Below are 14,915 nucleotides of genomic sequence, written 5' to 3' on the forward strand. Positions count from 1 at the left end.
CTTGGCTTGTGTATTCATTCTCTATTGAGATTAACCAAAATATTATTATAACTTCATTTCTGATCATAATTTCGAAGAGCGATTCCGAGAGTTGAGTTTATACGGAGACGATCATGTAATTTGTGTAATTGAGGATCCAATGAACAAGAATAAGATCATTGCAACTGGGAGTGTGTTCATCGAGAGAAAGTTCATTCGAAATTGTGGAAAAGTTGCGCATATTGAAGATATCGTTGTCGATTCCGCCGCTCGAGGGATGAATCTTGGGAAGAAGATCGTAGGTTTCCTCACTGATCATGCTCAATCGACTGGCTGTTATAAGGTGATTCTCGATTGTAGCTTGGAGAACAAAACGTTTTATGAAAAGTGTGGTTTCAAGCAAAAGGAAATCCAGATGGTTAGATATTTCATTTGATTTCAGTTTTCAAATAATGTTCAATTTAAGATGATATTATTTAGGGTTTAAACACTTCTTTGCTTCATCTGTTATTTCTAATTCAAGCATTCAAGCAAAAAATTGTTTATATAATTTTATTGTATAATTTTTATTTATTTTTTTAAAATAAAAATTATTAACGGTGCCCCGCGGGATTCCCCGAAACCGAAAAAAAACCGAACGGGGCGGGGATGGTATTAAAAAAATCCCCGAAATTAAAATGGGGCGGGGATGGTAATTGCATTCCCCGCCCCGAACCGCCCCATTGCCATCCCTAGTTGTCGGGAAGCAGCTGCTGCTGTGAATTTTATAAGATTCAACATGATGAATTGTGAAGTGTGAAGGAGGGAGAGAATGAGGGATACATATATATAAACCAATTTCAAATGAAAAACATGGATATTGAATGTTGTCCCTCTGCCCGTTGGCGCAGAGCCGCCCAACAATCCAAAAAACCCAAAAAAAACCTCAAAAGAATCATGGAAAGTACAAGAATTTCACAGTATCTTGTTTGGGGAACTGAAGAGAGAGAGAGGAGTGAGGAATCCATAAAGTCGCCGGAAGAAGCTTGTCGACGGAAGAAGAAGAAGAAGAGAGAAAGAGAAGATAAGACTTCTTTGGTTTGAAAATATAAACAAACAAAGCTTTAAGCTTTTAGAAAGCCGGTAGCTAGGGATGGCAATGGGGCGGTTCGGGGCGGGGAATGCAATTACCATCCCCGCCCCATTTTAATTTCGGGGATTTTTTTAATACCATCCCCGCCCCGTTTGGTTTTTTTCGGTTTCGGGGAATCCCGCGGGGCACCGTTAATAATTTTTATTTTAAAAAAATAAATAAAAATTATACAATAAAATTATATAAACGATTTTTTGCTTGAGTGCTTGAATCAGAAATAACAGATGAAGCAAAGGAGTGTTTAAACCCTAAATAATATCATCTTAAATTGAACATTATTTGAAAACTGAAATCAAATGAAATATCTAACATTATTTGAAAACTGAAATCAAATGAAATATCTAACCATCTGGATTTCCTTTTGCTTGAAACCACACTTTTCATAAAACGTTTTGTTCTCCAAGCTACAATCGAGAATCACCTTATAACAGCCAGTCGATTGAGCATGATCAGTGAGGAAACCTACGATCTTCTTCCCAAGATTCATCCCTCGAGCGGCGGAATCGACAACGATATCTTCAATATGCGCAACTTTTCCACAATTTCGAATGAACTTTCTCTCGATGAACACACTCCCAGTTGCAATGATCTTATTCTTGTTCATTGGATCCTCAATTACACAAATTACATGATCGTCTCCGTATAAACTCAACTCTCGGAATCGCTCTTCGAAATTATGATCAGAAATGAAGTTATAATAATATTTTGGTTAATCTCAATAGAGAATGAATACACAAGCCAAGTCAAATGAGACCTATAAACTAAACTCAACCAATAAATTTAAAATAAAGAATTGAAACTTATATATATCTTGCAATAAAATACACAAACAAATACTTTGTATAAGAATGAATTTAAGGTCTTACAATTAGCTTCCAATACCGAACTCTGAACTGTCTTTCTTCAACCTCCCCATTTCCATTTCTCTCGTGTTAACAACTCCTTCACCGCTTGAACCGGATGGATTCAAACCATATTCGCTCGTAGTTCTTCCTCCACTATACTCGCTACTTCCCTGCTCCTGTGTTTCGAAAGCCATCTTCCTAAATTTCTTCATATCTTCATTGTATTGGCTTGTGTCGTAATCAGAACTTTCATGAGAACTGTATATTGTACTGTGTCCAGGCTTGATTCCTTCGTTTAGATCAGCCAACGATACATCTCCTTCTAATGCCCTCACAACCTATACATGAATAATGTCAGTAAATCTGTTTTTACCCTAGTGAATGAATTACAGTCAATCTGTTCTTACCTGGCTCATTCTAGGTCAAGTTATATAAGCTTTACTGATATTTTAAGAGAATTTGCATTTTTAGAGCCAAGTTATATAAGCTTGTATAGAATTGTTTAACCTAAATTAATCAGAAATAACAAATCAAGCAAAGGAATGAAGTCAAACATAAACAATCTCAAAATTCATTCAAAATATTTCAGCAAAATTTATTCAAAATATTTCAGCATCATTACATAATATCAAAATAATAAAATTCTTTGGTTTCATAATCAGTAGTATCATCCCATCAAAAAAAACAAAAGCCCATCATAATCATAATGGGGGATGGGGAATATAATCCACTAACTAATAATAATACTAAATAGTTAATCAATTAGATAGAACCATATTTAGAACCCTAATTCATATCATTGTCGGCCTTGGGATGTTCATGTTTTGGCGAGGGAATGGGGGAAGGGTACCTATGATATCGATCAATCCTAAATGCTTGGCCTGTTGAGGGGACATGAAGTTATCCCTCTCAATACATTTCCTGATAACATCGATTGAACTTCCGGTGTCTCTTGCCAAAGCGAGAACAATTTTGTCCTCCTCTGCCATTAGTTGATTAAATGTAATTTGTACGTCTTTTGAGCTTCCCTGATATCCACCTATGGCAGAGTGGATCATCACGGAGCTGTTCGCGGAAGCATATCGAAATTCTTTCTCCCCTCCTGCCAATAACACTGCAGCCATGGATGCTGCATTCCCGACACAACAAGTGTGTACATGACATTTCAGCGCCTTCATTTGATCATAAACAGCAAGTCCTAACATAAAAAATCAATAAATAGCCAATTAGATAATGTAATAAGAAGAAGAAAAAAGAAAAGAAAGAAACCTACCTGAAGTTATTAATCTTCCCCCAGAATTGATAATCATTTGGATTGGCGCTTTTGGATTCCTGTACTCAAAGTACATGAGTTGAAAAATTATAGATTCAGCGTTTTCGTCGTCGATCAACCCAGTGACATTGATACTTCTTTTTTCCAAGAGGAATGATGAAATAAATGGGGGAGTCCTAAAACCTCTTGAAAATGGTTGTCGGAAAGCAGCTGCTGCTGTGAATTTTATAAGATTCAACATGATGAATTGTGAAGTGTGAAGGAGGGAGAGAATGAGGGATACATATATATAAAACCAATTTCAAATGAAAAACATGGATATTGAATGTTGTCCCTCTGCCCGTTGGCGCAGAGCCGCCCAACAATCCAAAAAACCCAAAAAACCCTCAAAAGAATCATGGAAAGTACAAGAATTTCACAGTATCTTGTTTGGGAAACTGAAGAGAGAGAGAGGAGTGAGGAATCCATAAAGTCGCCGGAAGAAGCTTGTCGCCGGAAGAAGAAGAAGAAGAGAGAAAGAGAAGATAAGACTTCTTTGGTTTGAAAATATAAACAAACAAAGCTTTAAGCTTTTAGAAAGCCGGTAGCTAGGGATGGCAATGGGGCGGTTCGGGGCGGGGAATGCAATTACCATCCCCGCCCCATTTTAATTTCGGGGATTTTTTTAATACCATCCCCGCCCCGTTCGGTTTTTTTCGGTTTCGGGGAATCCCGCGGGGCACCGTTAATAATTTTTATTTTAAAAAAATAAATAAAAATTATACAATAAAATTATATAAACGATTTTTTGCTTGAGTGCTTGAATCAGAAATAACAGATGAAGCAAAGGAGTGTTTAAACCCTAAATAATATCATCTTAAATTGAACATTATTTGAAAACTGAAATCAAATGAAATATCTAACATTATTTGAAAACTGAAATCAAATGAAATATCTAACCATCTGGATTTCCTTTTGCTTGAAACCACACTTTTCATAAAACGTTTTGTTCTCCAAGCTACAATCGAGAATCACCTTATAACAGCCAGTCGATTGAGCATGATCAGTGAGGAAACCTACGATCTTCTTCCCAAGATTCATCCCTCGAGCGGCGGAATCGACAACGATATCTTCAATATGCGCAACTTTTCCACAATTTCGAATGAACTTTCTCTCGATGAACACACTCCCAGTTGCAATGATCTTATTCTTGTTCATTGGATCCTCAATTACACAAATTACATGATCGTCTCCGTATAAACTCAACTCTCGGAATCGCTCTTCGAAATTATGATCAGAAATGAAGTTATAATAATATTTTGGTTAATCTCAATAGAGAATGAATACACAAGCCAAGTCAAATGAGACCTATAAACTAAACTCAACCAATAAATTTAAAATAAAGAATTGAAACTTATATATATCTTGCAATAAAATACACAAACAAATTGCTTTGTATAAGAATGAATTTAAGGTCTTACAATTAGCTTCCAATACCGAACCCTGAACTGTCTTTCTTCAACCTCCCCATTTCCATTTCTCTCGTGTTAACAACTCCTTCACCGCTTGAACCAGATGGATTCAAACCATATTCGCTCGTAGTTCTTCCTCCACTGTACTCGCTACTTCCCTGCTCCTGTGTTTCGAAAGCCATCTTCCTAAATTTCTTCATTTCTTCATTGTATTGGCTTGTGTCGTAATCAGAACTTTCATGAGAACTGTATACTGTACTGTGTCCAGGCTTGATTCCTTCGTTTAGATCCGCCAACGATACATCTCCTTCTAATGCCCTCACAACCTATACATGAATAATGTCAGTAAATCTGTTTTTACCCTAGTGAATGAATTACAGACATTCTGTTCTTACCTGGCTCATTCTAGGTCAAGTTATATAAGCTTTACTGATATTTTAAGAGAATTTGCATTTTTAGAGCCAAGTTATATAAGCTTGTATAGAATTGTTTAACCTAAATTAATCAGAAATAACAAATCAAGCAAAGGAATGAAGTCAAACATAAACAATCTCAAAATTCATTCAAAATATTTCAGCAAAATTTATTCAAAATATTTCAGCATCATTACATAATATCAAAACAATAAAATTCTTTGGTTTCATAATCAGCAGTATCATCCCATCAAAAAAAACAAAAGCCCATCATAATCATAATGGGGGATGGGGAATATAATCCACTAACTAATAATAATACTAAATAGTTAATCAATTAGACAGAACCATATTTAGAACCCTAATTCATATCATTGTCGGCCTTGGGATGTTCATGTTTTGGCGAGGGAATGGGGGGAAGGGTACCTATGATATCGATCAATCCTAAATTCTTGGCCTGTTGAGGGGACATGAAGTTATCCCTCTCAATACATTTCCTGATAACATCGATTGAACTTCCGGTGTCTCTTGCCAAAGCGAGAACAATTTTGTCCTCCTCTGCCATTAGTTGATTAAATGTAATTTGTACGTCTTTTGAGCTTCCCTGATATCCACCTATGGCAGAGTGGATCATCACGGAGCTGTTCGCGGAAGCATATCGAAATTCTTTCTCCCCTCCTGCCAATAACACTGCAGCCATGGATGCTGCATTTCCGACACAACAAGTGTGTACAGGACATTTCAGCGCCTTCATTTGATCATAAACAGCAAGTCCTAACATAAAAAATCAATAAATAGCCAATTAGGTAATGTAATAAGAAGAAGAAAAAAGAAAAGAAAGAAACCTACCTGAAGTTATTAATCTTCCCCCAGAATTGATAATCATTTGGATTGGCGCTTTTGGATTCCTGTACTCAAAGTACATGAGTTGAAAAATTATGGATTCAGCGTTTTCGTCGTCGATCAACCCAGTGACATTGATCCTTCTCTTTTCCAAGAGGAATGATGAAATAAATGGGGGAGTCCTAAAACCTCTTGAAAATGGTTGTCGGGAAGCAGCTGCTGCTGTGAATTTTATAAGATTCAACATGATGAATTGTGAAGTGTGAAGGAGGGAGAGAATGAGGGATACATATATATAAAACCAATTTCAAATGAAAAACATGGATATTGAATGTTGTCCCTCTGCCCGTTGGCGCAGAGCCGCCCAACAATCCAAAAAACCCAAAAAAAACCTCAAAAGAATCATGGAAAGTACAAGAATTTCACAGTATCTTGTTTGGGAAACTGAAGAGAGAGAGAGGAGTAAGGAATCCATAAAGTCGACGGAAGAAGCTTGTCGCCGGAAGAAGAAGAAGAAGAGAGAAAGAGAAGATAAGACTTCTTTGGTTTGAAAATATAAACAAACAAAGCTTTAAGCTTTTAGAAAGCCGGTAGCTAGGGATGGCAATGGGGCGGTTCGGGGCGGGGAATGCAATTACCATCCCCGCCCCATTTTAATTTCGGGGATTTTTTTAATACCATCCCCGCCCCGTTAGGTTTTTTTCGGTTTCGGGAAATCCCGCGGGGCACCGTTAATAATTTTTATTTTAAAAAAATAAATAAAAATTATACAATAAAATTATATAAACGATTTTTTTAATATAATATATATTGTAATATATTAAAATTTTATATTATTGTAAAGAAATAATTTTAATACTCTTATAAAATAAAGTAAGTAAATAAATATATTGGTGATTTAATATATTTAATTATGTTTATGGTATTCGGGGAAGAATCGGGGTGAAAACGGGGTGAAATCGGGGCGGATCGGGGTGGGGGGCACAAATACCATCCCCGCCCCATTCTCGTTCGGTTTCGGGGAAAAACCGTCCCAAACGGAGCAATTCGGTTCGGTTTTCGCGGGGCGGTTTCAAATTGCCATCCTTACCGGTAGCAGCAGGCTAGCAGCTTGCACATGGGTTGTCGGTGTATAAATAATTAATTAATAATATATTTTATTGATTTAATTAAGTTTTGAAACATTGTTTTTTGTTTAAAACCTCTTGAAAGTGGTTGTCGGGAAGCTGCTGCTGCTGTGAATTTTATAAGATTCAACATGATGAATTGTGAAGTGTGAAGGAGGGAGAGAATGAGGGATACATATATATAAAACCAATTTTAAATGAAAAACATGGATATTAAATGTTGTCCCTCTGCCCGTTGGCGCAGAGCCGCCCAACAATCCAAAAAACCCAAAAAAACCTCAAAAGAATCATGGAAAGTACAAGAATTTCACAGTATCTTGTTTGGGAAACTGAAGAGAGAGAGAGGAGTGAGGAATCCATAAAGTCGCCGGAAGAAGCTTGTCGCCGGAAGAAGAAGAAGAAGAGAGAAAGAGAAGATAAGACTTCTTTGGTTTGAAAATATAAACAAACAAAGCTTTAAGCTTTTAGAAAGCCGGTAGGTAGCAGCAGGCTAGCAGCTTGCACATGGGTTGTCGGTGTATAAATAATTAATTAATAATATATTTTATTGATTTAATTAAGTTTTGAAACATTTTTTTTGTTTAAAACCTCTTAAAAGTGGTTGTCGGGAAGCAGCTGCTGCTGTGAATTTTATAAGATTCAACATGATGAATTGTGAAGTGTGAAGGAGGGAGAGAATGAGGGATACATATATATAAAACCAATTTCAAATAAAAAACATGGATATTGAATGTTGTCCCTCTGCCCGTTGGCGCAGAGCCGCCCAACAATCCAAAAAACCCAAAAAAACCTCAAAAGAATCATGGAAAGTACAAGAATTTCTTAGTATCTTGTTTGGGAAACTGAAGAGAGAGAGAGAGGAGTGAGGAATCCATAAAGTCGCCGGAAGAAGCTTGTCGCCGGAAGAAGAAAAGAAGAGAGAAAGAGAAGATAAGACTTCTTTGGTTTGAAAATATAAACAAACAAAGCTTTAAGCTTTTAGAAAGCCGGTAGGCGGTAGCAGCAGGCTAGCAGCTTGCACATGGGTTGTCGGTGTATAAATAATTAATTAATAATATATTTTATTGATTTAATTAAGTTTTGAAATATTTTTTTTGGTTTTTTAAATTAGTGATTGAAAATGACTTAATTCAATAAGAATTTGATGTTATCGGATTAGTTGAATAATTGAATTTAATTACCCAAATAATCTCAATTTATTAATATATAATAAATTAGAAATATAAGTGATTTTTTAGTTAGATTTCTTCCAATACATAATATAACATTTTTCAACTTATATATATATATATTCCAAAATTATTAACAAGAACATAATCATTATTGCATTTATTATTAAAACAAGTCTTAAGTTGACAAAGCTTATATTTTTTTTTATGGTGTAGTTACAACTAACTACAAGGGAGATCATGTCAATAAAAGTTTGTAATTATGTGCCTTTTTTTGTTTCTCTTTTTTCACAGCTTAACTTGAATGATAGGTTGTATTTTATTTTTAAATTAGAGTTTATTTTTATGAAAATGAAACCTTCATATTATTTATTTGAATTCTCTACAATGATGTTATGGTTTTGTTGTTTAGCTTTAACAACTAATATTTTTATAATATCATTGTATATATATAATTTTATTTTTATTTTTATTTTTATATATTATATATTATATATGTTGACTAGCTATGAGACCTATAAACTAAACTCAACCAATAAATTTAAAATAAAGAATTGAAACTTATATATATCTTGCAATAAAATACACAAATAAATTGCATTGTATAAGAATGAATTTAAGGTCTTACAATTAGCTTCCAATACCGAACCCTGAACTGTCTTTCTTCAACCTCCCCATTTCCATTTCTCTCGTGTTAACAACTCCTTCACCGCTTGAACCGAATGGATTCAAACCATATTCGCTCGTAGTTCTTCCTCCACTGTACTCGCTACTTCCCTGCTCCTGTGTTTCGAAAGCCATCTTCCTAAATTTCTTCATATCTTCATTGTATTGGCTTGTGTCGTAATCAGAACTTTCATGAGAACTGTATACTGTACTGTGTCCAGGCTTGATTCCTTCGTTTAGATCAGCCAACGATACATCTCCTTCTAATGCCCTCACAACCTATACATGAATAATGTCAGTAAATCTGTTTTTACCCTGGTGAATGAATTACAGTCAATCTGTTCTTACCTGGCTCATTCTAGGTCAAGTTATATAAGCTTTACTGATATTTTAAGAGAATTTGCATTTTTAGAGCCAAGTTATATAAGCTTGTATAGAATTGTTTAACCTAAATTAATCAGAAATAACAAATCAAGCAAAGGAATGAAGTCAAACATAAACAATCTCAAAATTCATTCAAAATATTTCAGCAAAATTTATTCAAAATATTTCAGCATCATTACATAATATCAAAACAATAAAATTCTTTGGTTTCATAATCAGCAGTATCATCCCATCAAAAAAAACAAAAGCCCATCATAATCATAATGGGGGATGGGGAATATAATCCACTAACTAATAATAATACTAAATAGTTAATCAACTAGACAGAACCATATTTAGAACCCTAATTCATATCATTGTCGGCCTTGGGATGTTCATGTTTTGGCGAGGGAATGGGGGGAATGGTACCTATGATATCGATCAATCCTAAATGCTTGGCCTGTTGAGGGGACATGAAGTTATCCCTCTCAATACATTTCCTGATAACATCGATTGAACTTCCGGTGTCTCTTGCCAAAGCGAGAACAATTTTGTCCTCCTCTGCCATTAGTTGATTAAATGTAATTTGTACGTCTTTTGAGCTTCCCTGATATCCACCTATGGCAGAGTGGATCATCACGGAGCTGTTCGCGGAAGCATATCGAAATTCTTTCTCCCCTCCTGCCAATAACACTGCAGCCATGGATGCTGCATTCCCGACACAACAAGTGTGTACAGGACATTTCAGCGCCTTCATTTGATCATAAACAGCAAGTCCTAACATAAAAAATCAATAAATAGCCAATTAGGTAATGTAATAAGAAGAAGAAAAAAGAAAAGAAAGAAACCTACCTGAAGTTATTAATCTTCCCCCAGAATTGATAATCATTTGGATTGGCGCTTTTGGATTCCTGTACTCAAAGTACATGAGTTGAAAAATTATGGATTCAGCGTTTTCGTCGTCGATCAACCCAGTGACATTGATCCTTCTCTTTTCCAAGAGGAATGATGAAATAAATGGGGGAGTCCTAAAACCTCTTGAAAATGGTTGTCGGGAAGCAGCTGCTGCTGTGAATTTTATAAGATTCAACATGATGAATTGTGAAGTGTGAAGGAGGGAGAGAATGAGGGATACATATATATAAAACCAATTTCAAATGAAAAACATGGATATTGAATGTTGTCCCTTTGCCCGTTGGCGCAGAGCCGCCCAACAATCCAAAAAACCCAAAAAAACCTCAAAAGAATCATGGAAAGTACAAGAATTTCACAGTATCTTGTTTGGGAAACTGAAGAGAGAGAGAGGAGTGAGGAATCCATAAAGTCGCCGGAAGAAGCTTGTCGCCGGAAGAAGAAGAAGAAGAGAGAAAGAGAAGATAAGACTTCTTTGGTTTGAAAATATAAACAAACAAAGCTTTAAGCTTTTAGAAAGCCGGTAGCTAGGGATGGCAATGGGGCGGTTCGGGGCGGGGAATGCAATTACCATCCCCACCCCATTTTAATTTCGGGGATTTTTTTAATACCATCCCCGCCCCGTTCGGTTTTTTTTCGGTTTCGGGGAATCCCGCGGGGCACCGTTAATAATTTTTATTTTAAAAAAATAAATAAAAATTATACAATAAAATTATATAAACGATTTTTTGCTTGAGTGCTTGAATCAGAAATAACAGATGAAGCAAAGGAGTGTTTAAACCCTAAATAATATCATCTTAAATTGAACATTATTTGAAAACTGAAATCAAATGAAATATCTAACATTATTTGAAAACTGAAATCAAATGAAATATCTAACAATCTGGATTTCCTTTTGCTTGAAACCACACTTTTCATAAAACGTTTTGTTCTCCAAGCTACAATCGAGAATCACCTTATAACAGCCAGTCGATTGAGCATGATCAGTGAGGAAACCTACGATCTTCTTCCCAAGATTCATCCCTCGAGCGGCGGAATCGACAACGATATCTTCAATATGCGCAACTTTTCCACAATTTCGAATGAACTTTCTCTCGATGAACACACTCCCAGTTGCAATGATCTTATTCTTGTTCATTGGATCCTCAATTACACAAATTACATGATCGTCTCCGTATAAACTCAACTCTCGGAATCGCTCTTCGAAATTATGATCAGAAATGAAGTTATAATAATATTTTGGTTAATCTCAATAGAGAATAAATACACAAGCCAAGTCAAATGAGACCTATGAACTAAACTCAACCAATAAATTTAAAATAAAGAATTGAAACTTATATATATCTTGCAATAAAATACACAAACAAATTGCTTTGTATAAGAATGAATTTAAGGTCTTACAATTAGCTTCCAATACCGAACCCTGAACTGTCTTTCTTCAACCTCCCCATTTCCATTTCTCTCGTGTTAACAACTCCTTCACCGCTTGAACCGGATGGATTCAAACCATATTCGCTCGTAGTTCTTCCTCCACTGTACTCGCTACTTCCCTGCTCCTGTGTTTCGAAAGCCATCTTCCTAAATTACTTCATATCTTCATTGTATTGGCTTGTGTCGTAATCAGAACTTTCATGAGAACTGTATACTGTACTGTGTCCAGGCTTGATTCCTTCGTTTAGATCAGCCAACGATACATCTCCTTCTAATGCCCTCACAACCTATACATGAATAATGTCAGTAAATCTGTTTTTACCCTGGTGAATGAATTACAGTCAATCTGTTCTTACCTGGCTCATTCTAGGTCAAGTTATATAAGCTTTACTGATATTTTAAGAGAATTTGCATTTTTAGAGCCAAGTTATATAAGCTTGTATAGAATTGTTTAACCTAAATTAATCAGAAATAACAAATCAAGCAAAGGAATGAAGTCAAACATAAACAATCTCAAAATTCATTCAAAATATTTCAGCAAAATTTATTCAAAATATTTCAGCATCATTACATAATATCAAAACAATAAAATTCTTTGGTTTCATAATCAGCAGTATCATCCCATCAAAAAAAACAAAAGCCCATCATAATCATAATGGGGGATGGGGAATATAATCCACTAACTAATAATAATACTAAATAGTTAATCAATTAGACAGAACCATATTTAGAACCCTAATTCATATCATTGTCGGCCTTGGGATGTTCATGTTTTGGCGAGGGAATGGGGGGAAGGGTACCTATGATATCGATCAATCCTAAATGCTTGGCCTGTTGAGGGGACATGAAGTTATCCCTCTCAATACATTTCCTGATAACATCGATTGAACTTCCGGTGTCTCTTGCCAAAGCAAGAACAATTTTGTCCTCCTCTGCCATTAGTTGATTAAATGTAATTTGTACGTCTTTTGAGCTTCCCTGATATCCACCTATGGCAGAGTGGATCATCACGGAGCTGTTCGCGGAAGCATATCGAAATTCTTTCTCCCCTCCTGCCAATAACACTGCAGCCATGGATGCTGCATTCCCGACACAACAAGTGTGTACATGACATTTCAGCGCCTTCATTTGATCATAAACAGCAAGTCCTAACATAAAAAATCAATAAATAGCCAATTAGGTAATGTAATAAGAAGAAGAAAAAAGAAAAGAAAGAAACCTACCTGAAGTTATTAATCTTCCCCCAGAATTGATAATCATTTGGATTGGCGCTTTTGGATTCCTGTACTCAAAGTACATGAGTTGAAAAATTATGGCTTCAGCGTTTTCGTCGTCGATCAACCCAGTGACATTGATCCTTCTCTTTTCCAAGAGGAATGATGAAATAAATGGGGGAGTCCTAAAACCTCTTGAAAATGGTTGTCGGGAAGCAGCTGCTGCTGTGAATTTTATAAGATTCAACATGATGAATTGTGAAGTGTGAAGGAGGGAGAGAATGAGGGATACATATATATAAAACCAATTTCAAATGAAAAACATGGATATTGAATGTTGTCCCTCTGCCCGTTGGCGCAGAGCCGCCCAACAATCCAAAAAACCCAAAAAAACCTCAAAAGAATCATGGAAAGTACAAGAATTTCACAGTATCTTGTTTGGGAAACTGAAGAGAGAGAGAGGAGTGAGGAATCCATAAAGTCGCCGGAAGAAGCTTGTCGCCGGAAGAAGAAGAAGAAGAGAGAAAGAGAAGATAAGACTTCTTTGGTTTGAAAATATAAACAAACAAAGCTTTAAGCTTTTAGAAAGCCGGTAGCTAGGGATGGCAATGGGGCGGTTCGGGGCGGGGAATGCAATTACCATCCCCACCCCATTTTAATTTCGGGGATTTTTTTAATACCATCCCCGCCCCGTTCGGTTTTTTTCGGTTTCGGGGAATCCCGCGGGGCACCGTTAATAATTTTTATTTTAAAAAAATAAATAAAAATTATACAATAAAATTATATAAACGATTTTTTGCTTGAGTGCTTGAATCAGAAATAACAGATGAAGCAAAGGAGTGTTTAAACCCTAAATAATATCATCTTAAATTGAACATTATTTGAAAACTGAAATCAAATGAAATATCTAACATTATTTGAAAACTGAAATCAAATGAAATATCTAACAATCTGGATTTCCTTTTGCTTGAAACCACACTTTTCATAAAACGTTTTGTTCTCCAAGCTACAATCGAGAATCACCTTATAACAACCAGTCGATTGAGCATGATCAGTGAGGAAACCTACGATCTTCTTCCCAAGATTCATCCCTCGAGCGGCGGAATCGACAACGATATCTTCAATATGCGCAACTTTTCCACAATTTCGAATGAACTTTCTCTCGATGAACACACTCCCAGTTGCAATGATCTTATTCTTGTTCATTGGATCCTCAATTACACAAATTACATGATCGTCTCCGTATAAACTCAACTCTCGGAATCGCTCTTCGAAATTATGATCAGAAATGAAGTTATAATAATATTTTGGTTAATCTCAATAGAGAATGAATACACAAGCCAAGTCAAATGAGACCTATAAACTAAACTCAACCAATAAATTTAAAATAAAGAATTGAAACTTATATATATCTTGCAATAAAATACACAAACAAATTGCTTTGTATAAGAATGAATTTAAGGTCTTACAATTAGCTTCCAATACCGAACCCTGAACTGTCTTTCTTCAACCTCCCCATTTCCATTTCTCTCGTGTTAACAACTCCTTCACCGCTTGAACCGGATGGATTCAAACCATATTCGCTCGTAGTTCTTCCTCCACTGTACTCGCTACTTCCCTGCTCCTGTGTTTCGAAAGCCATCTTCCTAAATTTCTTCATATCTTCATTGTATTGGCTTGTGTCGTAATCAGAACTTTCATGAGAACTGTATACTGTACTGTGTCCAGGCTTGATTCCTTCGTTTAGATCAGCCAACGATACATCTCCTTCTAATGCCCTCACAACCTATACATGAATAATGTCAGTAAATCTGTTTTTACCCTGGTGAATGAATTACAGTCAATCTGTTCTTACCTGGCTCATTCTAGGTCAAGTTATATAAGCTTTACTGATATTTTAAGAGAATTTGCATTTTTAGAGCCAAGTTATATAAGCTTGTATAGAATTGTTTAACCTAAATTAATCAGAAATAACAAATCAAGCAAAGGAATGAAGTCAAACATAAACAATCTCAAAATTCATTCAAAATATTTCAGCAAAATTTATTCAAAATATTTCAGCATCATTAAATAATATCAAAACAATAAAATTCTTTG

At 35.6% G+C, this 14,915-nt stretch overlaps 7 protein-coding genes across 7 annotated transcripts; all 7 read right to left on the minus strand.

Annotated features, from left to right (window-relative positions):
- Positions 1–1,439: 1,439 nt before the first annotated feature.
- LOC124911627 (glucosamine 6-phosphate N-acetyltransferase-like) lies at positions 1,440–2,372 on the minus strand. The gene is made up of 3 exons (XM_047452131.1): positions 2,364–2,372; positions 1,994–2,294; positions 1,440–1,777 (listed from the first exon to the last, which is right to left on the minus strand). The coding sequence occupies exons 1-3, from the start codon at positions 2,370–2,372 to the stop codon at positions 1,440–1,442; spliced, it is 648 nt and encodes a 215-aa protein (XP_047308087.1).
- Positions 2,373–2,747: 375 nt separating this feature from the next.
- LOC124911628 (ATP-dependent Clp protease proteolytic subunit-like) lies at positions 2,748–4,426 on the minus strand. The gene is made up of 3 exons (XM_047452132.1): positions 4,231–4,426; positions 3,230–3,445; positions 2,748–3,154 (listed from the first exon to the last, which is right to left on the minus strand). Exons 1-3 carry the CDS (start codon positions 4,424–4,426, stop codon positions 2,748–2,750), a joined length of 819 nt encoding a protein of 272 aa, XP_047308088.1.
- A 259-nt stretch (positions 4,427–4,685) lies between these two features.
- Positions 4,686–5,089, minus strand: LOC124912029 (proline-rich receptor-like protein kinase PERK1). Its single transcript, XM_047452583.1, has 2 exons — positions 5,076–5,089; positions 4,686–5,006 (listed from the first exon to the last, which is right to left on the minus strand). The coding sequence occupies exons 1-2, from the start codon at positions 5,082–5,084 to the stop codon at positions 4,692–4,694; spliced, it is 324 nt and encodes a 107-aa protein (XP_047308539.1). The 5' UTR covers positions 5,085–5,089; the 3' UTR covers positions 4,686–4,691.
- A 365-nt stretch (positions 5,090–5,454) lies between these two features.
- On the minus strand, positions 5,455–6,183 carry LOC124911629 (ATP-dependent Clp protease proteolytic subunit-like). Its single transcript, XM_047452133.1, has 2 exons — positions 5,943–6,183; positions 5,455–5,867 (listed from the first exon to the last, which is right to left on the minus strand). The coding sequence occupies exons 1-2, from the start codon at positions 6,181–6,183 to the stop codon at positions 5,455–5,457; spliced, it is 654 nt and encodes a 217-aa protein (XP_047308089.1).
- Positions 6,184–8,862: 2,679 nt separating this feature from the next.
- On the minus strand, positions 8,863–9,255 carry LOC124911630 (proline-rich receptor-like protein kinase PERK1). Its single transcript, XM_047452134.1, has 2 exons — positions 9,247–9,255; positions 8,863–9,177 (listed from the first exon to the last, which is right to left on the minus strand). The coding sequence occupies exons 1-2, from the start codon at positions 9,253–9,255 to the stop codon at positions 8,863–8,865; spliced, it is 324 nt and encodes a 107-aa protein (XP_047308090.1).
- A 3,084-nt stretch (positions 9,256–12,339) lies between these two features.
- Positions 12,340–14,024, minus strand: LOC124911631 (ATP-dependent Clp protease proteolytic subunit-like). Its single transcript, XM_047452135.1, has 3 exons — positions 13,829–14,024; positions 12,828–13,043; positions 12,340–12,752 (listed from the first exon to the last, which is right to left on the minus strand). The coding sequence occupies exons 1-3, from the start codon at positions 14,022–14,024 to the stop codon at positions 12,340–12,342; spliced, it is 825 nt and encodes a 274-aa protein (XP_047308091.1).
- Positions 14,025–14,289: 265 nt separating this feature from the next.
- On the minus strand, positions 14,290–14,682 carry LOC124911632 (proline-rich receptor-like protein kinase PERK1). The gene is made up of 2 exons (XM_047452136.1): positions 14,674–14,682; positions 14,290–14,604 (listed from the first exon to the last, which is right to left on the minus strand). The coding sequence occupies exons 1-2, from the start codon at positions 14,680–14,682 to the stop codon at positions 14,290–14,292; spliced, it is 324 nt and encodes a 107-aa protein (XP_047308092.1).
- Positions 14,683–14,915: the final 233 nt, after the last annotated feature.

This window comes from Impatiens glandulifera, chromosome 8, assembly GCF_907164915.1.
Source record: "Impatiens glandulifera chromosome 8, dImpGla2.1, whole genome shotgun sequence".
Taxonomy (NCBI): domain Eukaryota; kingdom Viridiplantae; phylum Streptophyta; class Magnoliopsida; order Ericales; family Balsaminaceae; genus Impatiens; species Impatiens glandulifera.

What these genes read in the sequence shown, in the direction of transcription:
- LOC124911627 (XM_047452131.1), bottom strand. An exon ending in GAAAGACAGTTCAGAGTTCG is followed by an intron (nt 1,778 to 1,993) that starts GTATTGGAAGCT and finishes ATAATTTCGAAG; the next exon opens with AGCGATTCCGAGAGTTGAGT.
- LOC124911628 (XM_047452132.1), bottom strand. Translation starts at nt 4,426, where the DNA reads ATGAACAAGAATAAGATCATTGCAACTGGGAGTGTGTTCATCGAGAGA. An exon ending in TTATAAGGTGATTCTCGATT is followed by an intron (nt 3,446 to 4,230) that starts GTAGCTTGGAGA and finishes TAAAATTCACAG; the next exon opens with CAGCAGCTGCTTTCCGACAA. An exon ending in GGGAAGATTAATAACTTCAG is followed by an intron (nt 3,155 to 3,229) that starts GTAGGTTTCTTT and finishes TTTTTATGTTAG; the next exon opens with GACTTGCTGTTTATGATCAA.
- LOC124911629 (XM_047452133.1), bottom strand. Translation starts at nt 6,183, where the DNA reads ATGTTGAATCTTATAAAATTCACAGCAGCAGCTGCTTCCCGACAACCA. An exon ending in GGGAAGATTAATAACTTCAG is followed by an intron (nt 5,868 to 5,942) that starts GTAGGTTTCTTT and finishes TTTTTATGTTAG; the next exon opens with GACTTGCTGTTTATGATCAA.
- LOC124911631 (XM_047452135.1), bottom strand. Translation starts at nt 14,024, where the DNA reads ATGAACAAGAATAAGATCATTGCAACTGGGAGTGTGTTCATCGAGAGA. An exon ending in TTATAAGGTGATTCTCGATT is followed by an intron (nt 13,044 to 13,828) that starts GTAGCTTGGAGA and finishes TAAAATTCACAG; the next exon opens with CAGCAGCTGCTTCCCGACAA. An exon ending in GGGAAGATTAATAACTTCAG is followed by an intron (nt 12,753 to 12,827) that starts GTAGGTTTCTTT and finishes TTTTTATGTTAG; the next exon opens with GACTTGCTGTTTATGATCAA.